The sequence below is a fragment of the Odontesthes bonariensis genome, chromosome 10 (genome assembly GCF_027942865.1).
Source record: "Odontesthes bonariensis isolate fOdoBon6 chromosome 10, fOdoBon6.hap1, whole genome shotgun sequence".
NCBI lineage: Eukaryota > Metazoa > Chordata > Actinopteri > Atheriniformes > Atherinopsidae > Odontesthes > Odontesthes bonariensis.
Genome location: NC_134515.1, coordinates 32,226,795 through 32,237,609, shown reverse-complemented (window position 1 = coordinate 32,237,609; position 10,815 = coordinate 32,226,795). Strand labels below are relative to the sequence as shown.

At 43.9% G+C, this 10,815-nt stretch overlaps 1 protein-coding gene and 1 long non-coding RNA gene across 2 annotated transcripts; one reads left to right on the top strand and one right to left on the bottom strand.

The window, feature by feature from the left end:
• Positions 1-1,605: 1,605 nt before the first annotated feature.
• Positions 1,606-3,555, bottom strand: LOC142390384 (uncharacterized). Its single transcript, XR_012770456.1, has 3 exons — positions 3,420-3,555; positions 3,129-3,273; positions 1,606-1,688 (listed from the first exon to the last, which is right to left on the bottom strand). It is a non-coding gene; the product is annotated as an uncharacterized LOC142390384 (long non-coding RNA).
• Positions 3,556-4,253: 698 nt separating this feature from the next.
• LOC142390424 (uncharacterized) lies at positions 4,254-6,796 on the top strand. Its single transcript, XM_075475839.1, has 3 exons — positions 4,254-4,361; positions 5,588-5,828; positions 6,000-6,796. The coding sequence occupies exons 1-3, from the start codon at positions 4,254-4,256 to the stop codon at positions 6,794-6,796; spliced, it is 1,146 nt and encodes a 381-aa protein (XP_075331954.1).
• The last annotated feature ends 4,019 nt before the right edge of the window (positions 6,797-10,815 follow it).

The following is a 10,815-nucleotide window of genomic DNA, read 5'->3' as shown; positions in this document are numbered from 1 at the left end:
ATGTACACTACCCTAACCAGGTCTTTTACTGTGTGTGTGTGTGTGTGTGTGTCTCTCTCTCTCTCTCACACACACACACACACACACACACACACACACACACACACACAGTAAAAGACCTGGTAAAAGACCTGGTAGGGTAGTGAGTTAGATATTCAGTGCAGTGCTGTCTCTCTTTCTCGCTCTCTCTTGTACATTCTCTCTCTCTTTCTTGTACATTCTCTCTCTCACACACACACGCACACACACACACACACACACACACACACACACGCACACACACACACACACACACACACACACACAAGATAATGAAAGAGAGAGAGACAGCACTGCACTGAGTATCTAAACTCGCTGTAACCCTAGGTCTCTGCCCGCAACTGTGCTCGCATCGCCTGCACAGAGGACCTCACAGGCCCAGGAATCTCATAGATACAGGATTGGAGAAATTCCCAAACTTGGCCACAGGCCTGTGGGTACTGCACATCAAATACATAGAAACTTTTAAAACACACATCAACGGCCTCAGTAAGACATTTGAACTCAACTGCCATGCCGTTTATGATCACAAAGGCTTGGGAGCACTCATGTTCTCCACTTGTAAGCATCAGGACACAGGGCACCTCGGATGTTCGTGCACCGAGGTATTCCGGTATGTTCGTGCTAATCTGGAGAGAGAGAGAGAGAGAGAGAAATATGAAGTGTGAATGTTTTAATGTAGTTTTGTTTAACAACCTTGTAATAACCAGCCCCTCGTTCCACACTACTGTACAGAGGGCTAAATAGTTCGCTAATTAGTTCGCTGATTAGCGTTAACTAGATAGACATTGAAAAGTTAGCTAACCACTGAAGAACTGCAGCTGCCTTACCTGGGTTAAGCTAGTTAATTTTGCCAACTCCAAACAACTGAATCCACATTTTGCAGTTTGTGGTCCATGATTACAAGTCCCATCACGAACTATTCCATAATTCCACTATGAATGATTAAACTACAGTGCACTATTCTGGACGTCTGGAGTGTTGCCTGCCGTCTCCCAGCACGTAGTGTCTGACTGTGCGTAAACAAACTTAGGTCCTACTTAGAAGGCCGCCGCGAGTACATTACCAAAATAATGGCGATTAAGATGATACAAAATAATGACGGTTAAGGTATTGAAAATAATGAGAAATTCTATATGGACAACGTACAGTATGTCACAGAAGTGAGTACACCCGTGTGAACAACAAATTGAAGCGGTTATATATGTTGTACACAGGTTACTATTCAGTGTGTAAAAGGGACATTTCTTAAATGTTATCCCATGGAAAGATATACTTACAGATCTGCAACAATGTGAGGGGTGTACTCACTTCTGTGACATACTGTATATTCTGCGCACAGATTTTAAGACCTACACATTAAAATTCAAGCCTTTTTCAAGGGTTTTTAAGGTATTATTTCCAAATTCTTGAATTCAATGCTTTTAAGGCTTTTTAAGACCCCGCGGGAACCCTGTATTATGTACTGAGAAAAATACTGGGCTGAACATCCTGATTATTCTGAAACATTGTGCAACTCACATGTTGTTCGTCAATGAAAGCCTTTGACGACTCTAGTAGACTGGGTCTCCAATATTTCCTGCCCACTTTGTAAGTACCAGGAGGGATGATTCTGTGAAGGAGCAGTAGGGCAACATCTCCTCTTCTTTCTGGAACATTTAAAATGGAGATTAAAGAACAGAAGAATCAAAATCAAACTCTGATGTTGACATTGCAACCAATAGTAAACAAAAAACTTTTCAACAAATCACAATATAGTTTTTGTTTTAGAGAGTATGCACAGACTTTTTTCTCATGACAACTTGGAATTGTCCTTAAGGAGTTCTCAGAGGTGTCATAGGAATGCCATTAAACCTCCTTAGCCATTGTAAAAACAGTTTAACTCAAGGTCTCTAGTGGCTTATTGCTGTTTCTAAGCCCGTTTGATAATGTTTTCCCAATATCATTTATTCAAAGATGGAACCCTTGCCACAGTTTGCAACAACTGATTCCATGCGGAGTGATATCGAATGTTAAGGGCCTCTGCACACCAGTTCTGACAGCACTTTCAAATTTGACAATTTAGTTTTCCTCACACACCACCGGTTATGGTCACTTGCCATACTAGAATATGGGTAGTCCTTGAGCCAGATTTTATATTGATTTTTACATATTTTTTTAATTTTCTGTTTAAAAAAAACAACAACAACATGGCAAATGCAGAGCAGGCCTACATTAGGCCTAGACACGTCCAAATTCTCCAAGACATTTCCAAGACAACAGCAAAACAAAAATCGTCTTGTTCCTTCTTAATGAACAAATAACTTAACAAAGTCCAGTCTTGGACAATATAATAAGCAGGGAGGACGTTCGCTTGATGGCCGATCTGGGTAGCGCAGAGGGTAAATCATCAAGCACCGTAGGGATCGACTGTCTTGTCCTCACATGCGTGCCATCTCCACAATATACATACATTTCAGTGTTTACCAATATTTGGCTGCGTACGCAGCCAGGGATTTAAAAATGCTACGGGGCTAGACAGACATCTTAACAAATGGTCGCATTTGCAGTGGATTAGTAGCATATTAGGATAATTTCTCCGGGCCATTTCACAGGAATTGAAACTGTCGGCGAAGTTAATAGAAATACTCTGCTATCTTTACTGACATGGTGCGTTCCCATAAAACTAGTCGCGTCCAAATAAAGCTTTAGTTTGACGGTTTGGATGGAGAAATGCCTTGCTGCAATCTTCATCAGAACTAAGCTACTGCTGCTCCGCTCCACAGACCTAGTTTAATCTAGGTCTGTACTCTGCTCCTACTGCTGTCAGTGCCGCCGCGTCTCATATGTGTGTGCAGCATGTGTGCACAACCCAAGGTGACACTCTTTCAACTGATTGGTTACGTGCGGCATTGTTTAGTTATGATTGGCTATTCACGTGTCTGTGGAAACTGTGGTGTTTTTTTTTTTTTGAAGGCGTCAGCTTATCCTGGGGCAATCGAAAGTGTTATTTCTCGTATCGTAGATTTTTTTCACATTGCGAATAAAATCGAAATCGCCCAGGCCTAGCTGTAAGTCTCAATGTCTAATCTAATAGATACATGTTATACCTTCAGAGAGGCTGTCAATGTTGATGAGTAGGTCCCCAATCTTGTCCTTCCCAGCCATGTCAATAATCTTCTCAGTAAAGTGTGTCCAGTTGGATATCAATTTGTTTGTCGCGTCTGGCTGTAACATGGAGAAATCCTGGGAGATCTACATGGGGATGTCACAAATGGATGTCACAATTACTAATTTTGGTTGAATAGTGTAAAGCCATAAATCATACATTATTCATAGGTCTCGCCATTACATGAAAGATCTTGAAAACTGTGTGTAATATTACGGGTGAGGAAACCTACCATACCAGATGTCTCCACCAAGCGTGGAAATCCTCTGCAAATCTCATGTATTGGCTTGGTTCCATTTGCCCTTATCCACTGGGCTCTGTGGACAGCAGTTTCAAGCATAAACTCTGCTACTTGCGATGACGGGTATATATTGTTTCTCAGCCACTCAGCCAGCTCCACGGCTCTTTCTGGTGTTATGCTGGAGACAGAAGAAATTAAGTTGACACAAAACAAAACAAAATTGAAAAACACTCTTGGAAAGAATGTGTTTGTTTATTACTTTGACTATACTTTTGTGAATTACATAAACCTAGACTGGAAAACTGAAAACTCCAACCAGGCTTTGATGCTATAATGCTATCCAACTAATCTACTTTCTTTCCAATATCGCCATACTTCAGCAAAAATTGCCACATGCACGCATTAGCCAATTATACAGTTTGTACTGAAATACCAAAATGTATAAATTGCATGTTAGCATGCACACGGCAGACAGACATCTAATGGCCTAAGAAGTTAATACTGGTTGTCATCGAAACACAACAAAAGCTTGCAAGTAATATCCCCTCCCAACTCTGTAACCCCCCCCCATTTTAGAACATCAAAACCAGAGGGCTTTAGGAGTTGGAAACAGTCCCCCTCGAGTTACCTCAAAAAGGACAAAAGCTGCTCCACTGACTTTGTATGGGCTCATCCCTTTATTACCTTTTCGAAATAACATGTGGTCAAAGGAACTCACGAGGCAAGTAAAAATTCATCAGAAAAGAACCCCTTGACAAAATTTAGGGAGTAGACCTACATTTCAAAATTTGACCAGAGAAGACTATAGAAGAGCATAGAGAGCAAATGGAAGAGCTCATACAAAGTCCTGACACTGGTATTTTACTTTACCACCAAAATCTCCCTCACATATCCTCTGTGGCCTATGTTGTTGTACCTGGTAAAATTGCTGAGGTCTGTGGCAGTGAGTCTTTTTGAAGAGCTGCTTGGGGTGTCGAACTCTGCCGTCTGCCCTTGTGAAGCCTTTTTCGGACATTGCGTAGGCGCTCTTCGAGAAAGCCTGTAGCAGGTCTATGGTTCCTGGATGCGGTGAACCATGCATCCTAGCATTGTTTTAAAATAAACAAAAGTTGAATTCAGGCAGATGTACTATGTAGAGGAGATTTGAAGATTACTATATCAATGAATTTCCATGACGTCTTTGTGAATTTCCATAACATTTCAGCATTTATTTTCCAAAACAAACAATAAAAACAGTATATGCAATGGTATTAACTAAGTATGAAAGGACAGCAAAGACGATCATCTCCACAAAGCATGAGGTATTTGACAGTTCAGAAATGGTTAGAACTGAACACCCTGTCCTCCTCTCTAGACAAACTCTGTCCCCTCACCTCCAGGCCTGCACGCTCAGCTCCACCTGGCCCTTGGCTGTCGGACTCAGTGCGTACTGAGAGGCGGAGCGTGAGGGCGGCCGAGTGCAAATGGAGGAAAAGTAAACTTCCTGAAGACCTTCTTACCTTCCAGTCCTTGCTTTCCACTTTTTCCTCCTCTCTCTCTGCTGCAAAAACTGCCTTCTTCTGTAACAAAATTCAAACTTCTGCTTCCAACCCCAAAAAACTCTTCCAAACTTTCTCATCCCTCCTCCAACCCCCACCCCCTCTCCCCTCCTCCTCCCTCCTCCCTGACGATTTCGCCGACTTCTTTGACAAGAAGGTTAACGATATCCGATCTTCCTTCCCTCACCTCCCAGCTGTCCACACCACCCACACCTGTCGCCCTCCACTCCTCCCTCCCTACCACCTTCTCCCTCACCTCCCTCTCTGTCCCACTTCTCTCCCCTCTCTGCAAATGAGGTCCTTCACCTTGTAACATCCAGCCGCCCCACCACATGTTCCCTTGACCCAGTCCCTTCCCCTCTCCTTCATTCTGCTGCACCTGATCTTCTTCCTTACCTGACCCACCTCATTAACACATCTTTGACATCAGGCTCTTTCCTTCTGCTTTCAGGACTGCCAGAGTCACTCCTCTTCTAAAGAAACCAGCTCTTGACCCTTCAGAGATCAAGAATTACAGACATTACATCCCTTCTACCCTTTCTGTCCAAAACTCTTGAACGTGCTGTCTTTAAACAACTGTCCTCTTACCTCCACCAGAACAACCTCTTGGATCCCTACCAGTCCGGGTTCAAGGTGGGCCACCTAGCAGTAACTGAGTCACTCCAAACTGCTCGAGCTAACTCTCTCTCCTCTGTCCTGATTCTCCTGGACCTTTCTGCAGCATTTGACACAGTGAACCACGACATCCTTCTCTCTACCCTGGAGGGAATGGGGGTTTCGGGCTCTGCACTCTCCATGTTCTCATCCTACCTGACAGATCGCTTCTACCAGGTCACACTGAGAGGGTCTGTGTCGAAGCCACGTAGGCTCACCACCGGGGTTCCCCAAGGTTCGATCCTGGGTCCTCTTCTTTTCTCCCTCTACACATCATCTCTTGGTTCTGTCATCCACTCCCATAACTTTTCCTACCACTGCTATGCAGACGACACCCAGCTGATTCTGTCTTTTCCCCCTTCTGACACCCAAGTGGAAGCACGCATTGCTGCGTGCCTGGCAGACATCTCGGGGTGGATGTCGATGCACCACCTTAAGCTCAACCTGGACAAGACTGAGCTGGTGTTTCTCCCGGGGAAGGGCTGCCCATTCAGAGACCTGGTCATCACCATGGATGACTTTGTGGTGACATCAACCCGGACCGCGAGGAATCTGGGTGTGACCCTGGACGACGAACTGTCGTTCTCGCCAAACATCGCATCAGTGACCCGTTCCTGCCGATTCCTCCTCTACAATATCCGGAGGATTCGCCCCATCCTCACCGACAAGGCAGCACAGGTGCTCATCCAGGCTCTTGTCATCTCCCGCCTGGACTACTGCAACTCCCTCCTTGCTGGCGCCCCGGCTTCTGCCATCAGACCTCTGGAGCTGGTTCAGAAAGCTGCTGCTCGTCTGGTGTTCAACCTCCCCAAGTTCTCCCACACCACTCCCCTTCTCCGCTCTCTACACTGGCTTCCTGTAGCTGCTCGCATCCAGTTTAAGACTCTGGTGCTGGCCTACAGGGCAGTGGAAGGAACAGCTCCTTCATACCTCCAGGCTATGGTCAAGCCCTACACCCCCGCCCGACCACTTCGCTCTGCGGCCACCAGGCGCCTGGCTCCCCCGTCACTCAGGGGTCCCTGCGCACGATCGACACGGTCACGGCTTTTCTCTGTTCTTGCACCCCGATGGTGGAACGATCTCCCGACTGATATCAGGACAGCTGAGTCGCTGCCCATCTTTCGCCGCAGGCTGAAAACCCACCTCTTCAGGAAACACTACCCTGATCCGTCCTAGTTCCTTACGCACTTATTGTTTCCTCCACCACTGGCACCCTCTATATTTTCATTACCCCCTACCCGAACCAGGGTTTGAATCCCATTCCTGCTTTTCTTACCTCTTTTATTTCTTCCCCTACCCGAACCAGGGTTTGCATCCCCACCCCGCTGTGACTGGTGTGCAGTTGGTGAGAGGCTGAGGTATCTGACTTATCGCACTTACTCTAGCACTAGTTTTGCTCTTAGCTGTTTGGTATTGGAAGGAAATGCACTTATGATTTCTTGTGACCTGAAGTTCTTTTGCCCACCGATGTTGAACGCACTTACTGTAAGTCGCTTTGGTTAAAAGCGTCTGCAAAATGACCGTAATGTAATGTAATGTAATGTAATGTAATGTAATGTAATGTAACATTTGTTATTGAAGCCTATTAAGCTGAAGTTATCCAGAATGTGGTTTAGACCTAGCCTACTATAACGACTCATCCTATTGTTAAAATTTAATTTAGTAGACTCAACTTTAAGCTAGAGAAATTATGTGTTGGTGTAGTTAAACATAACTTACACAGACATCCCAAGTCTCCCGGAAGGTCCGGGAGTCTCCCTGATATTGATAGTTATCACGGATGCCCGCGAGTCGGATAAAATATCCCGGATTTTAGACTATTCGAGGGAGTTTTTTTTTTTTTTTTTTCAATGCGAGTGAGAGCGTGCAGGCAATAAAATAACTCGTGCACCTTGCACCTTTCGACTGCGCAGGCACGAGAGAGAGAGTGGTGTGGGGAGAGGTTGCTTGTGAAACCTGTCTGTCCAAAGCGACGCTCTGTTCAACGAGCGTCCAGGGCGATTGCATGTCAGAGGGCGGCGGCGGCGGCGGCGGCGGCGGCGGCGGGGGGGGGGGTGGTTACATAGCCAGTGCCTTCAGTGTCCTTGAGACAAGGAAATTGCTCCACTACTGAAGATGCCAGCTCTGCCTTAACCCATTGGCGCCTAAAGCACCTGCAAAAAAGGCTGCTCAATGCCTAAGCCAGTTTTTAGAAAAGGTCCCCAATGCCTGAGGGTTTTTTGAACTAAAAACAATTTATTGAAAACACCTAAGAAAAATTCAATTTTTTTTCGCTGGCTGGATTGTATTACTTTTTTTTTTTATCAATGTTGGACATTTGGTTCATGTAGTTTTGCTTTATGATTCAGGATAATACCCAATGCTGCTATTTATTATACTACTATTACTATACTGTTACTATACTATAACTAAATCATAATCATAATATCAGCAATAATAATGAATGATAAAAAACCCTGCAATATATCTTGCATTGTGCAGTTATACTGTATACTTCAGTGACACGACTTCTAAAACATCATAGTTGTCATACTGCAGTAATTCGCACCGGGCTCTCTTTTTTTTGACATAAGGCCAACGCCACTCAAAGAAGAATGAGAAGTCGTCAGAATGCAGCGCAAGAATAAATAATTACCTCCAGATCATGTCGAAACGATCTCGTGCCATCACTCGGGCTACATTTGTCTGATACAGCCACTTGCTCTGCCTCCAGTAATCCCGGCGAGTTGGTAGTTTGATTATTCCAAAAATTAGGCAGAGACCGATGAAAGATTTCATCTCCTGCTTTGACACGGGGCTCCACTTCGAGTTGGATGGTGTGTGGCCGCGCGCCTGATCCGCATATAAGTTTGTCTGTGTCACCAACATATCCCAAACTTCATCAGTGAAAATATGCGAGAACACTAAAGGACTAGTTGCATCTTCAGATATTGGCACCTTCAGCCCCGGTGTACGAGTAAACTTTTGTTGACGTCGGGTGCGAAATCCAGCGGACTGCCTCTCTTCCTCTAATAAATTCTGTTGATCATTCCCTTCCAACTCCACATCACTTCCATCGCTGTCACAGTATGTCTCGTTAACCGCAGCCATTGTAGCCGAGCTGTCAAATTAGCTACAAACGCACAATTGCAGAACAGGCTAATCGAAAACACCCACCTCATGTGTATTTGAACCAATTATTGTGCATTACATGCTGCATGCGTCTTGAAAATAATGATAAATGAACAATGTTGCGCTACGCAACAACCGGCGTTAGGGGCAATGTTGCGCTACGCAACATCCGGCGTCAATGGGTTAATAGTCGAAGCTGGGCTAAAAAAGAAAAGAAAGATATATTACCTTACATGTGTGCAGTAGGGATATAACGGTGTGAAAATTTAACCTCACAGTTATAGTGTACGAAATTATCATGGTTTTCGGTATTATCAGGGTATTTTTTAAAAGTGTGTTCAATCTGTTCAGAAAATACTGATAGGCCTACACAAACTGAAAAAAGTGACAAGACACATCATGGGGGGTGCCAAAGGACAAATGGTCAGAGGCCATAAGTGAGATACTCACTTCTCGCCAAAGCGCTGCATCAAGTGGGACACCAAGATCCGGACCATGGACAATCTCTGGGTGTGGGATATAATGCCATTTTCAAGGCTGATTACCAAATCTCGGCCATCAGGTATTTCATTGAGAATTTCCCGTACATTCTATCAGTGAAAAAAGGAGGAACACAGTGTTGGGACAGTCATTCTTTGGCTACACTGGACATAGTGATTTCCATTGAAGGAGGAGAATGCCAGCATGTTTGGACCTATGTTCCAGTGCTAAAGGTCTTTGTGTACTGTCCGTTGTCAAAAAATGCAACAAATCGGTGCTACCTCAGCTGAGATAACATGGCTGGTCAGGCAAAGTAGCTAATGTTAGTCGCTTTGGATAAAAGGCATCTGCTAAATGTAATGTAACGTAAAAATTCTAATCTAATGAAGCAACAGCGAAACGCGTTGTTCACCAAATAAAATAAAATACCAGCAAAGAAGACCAGTGTGCGGTGATTTACCCCTCCTTTACCTGGTAAAAATTCTAATGTCAAAGTAAACAGCTCTTTTGTGCCACTGAAGAAGCTACACTCCACTTTCTAGCACTCAAAGACCTTTAACAGAGTGATTTAAGTCAAAACGTGCCAGTGTTCTCCTTTAAAATTGAATTAAACACTACATTTTCACACCCAGTATAGCCTTGAGATTACTCCAAAAAAAGGCAATTAATGATTATATAGTAGAAAGAAAATACTTACAAATATGCCTTTTTTCTCCAGTCTTACACTCTGTTGTGAGGAACTGCTTGGGGACAAGGTGAAAGCATCTGGTTCTGGGGCTAGTGCTGGTCCTGGCATCTGGCAAGGAAATGTCTTCGTGAAAAACTGATTGCCACTGTCCATAATCAGTCAGTTTCACAACAAAAAGTTAACTCGCACCTTAAAGATGAGGAGTAGATATCCTCTAAAACTAGTTGCAAGCAAAATTAGGCAGTAGATCTAGACAAACAGTGGACCCTTAATAACAACATACAGACAAAACTATGTACAGTGTCCTTATCATTCCTGTGATTAAACTAGCTTATATCTCAAGGAAATGTAGTAATCATCATCATTGCCCTTATGGGACATCACAACATGGAGTGGATGATGGTGTAGCAGTCACAGTGCCGTGTGGATTAAGAGTTTTTCAAACTTTGACAAAACCAACATTCCTGTGGGGGATGTTTACGTATGTGGATATAAACCAGATCTTCATTTTCTTTCCACAAAGGAAAAAGAGACAGAAACTGCCTAATTTACAACACCCTTAAGAGCTTTTGGGGAGTCGAACTCCAACAGACACTTGCCATTAAAATTGGAAAACTCGAATGAACAAAGAACTCACTCTTGGAAAAGTGGGACACTTACTATCTTATCTAGACCATAACTCGAAAGTTGACACTTTAACACCCCTCTTCACCATCAGACCGACCAGATGGCTATACATACGAACTGAGAAGACTCACTTTTAGTCAAATCTTAAAACTATATTAAATGTGTTTGATAACCGTGTACAATTTCTTTCAGGTTTCCAGCTTGATCACAAGACGCATATAGAGACAATTTGTACGATTCTGGCTTAAATATTGACAAAGAACTGATTTTGGTGGAAAATGCCCAACCT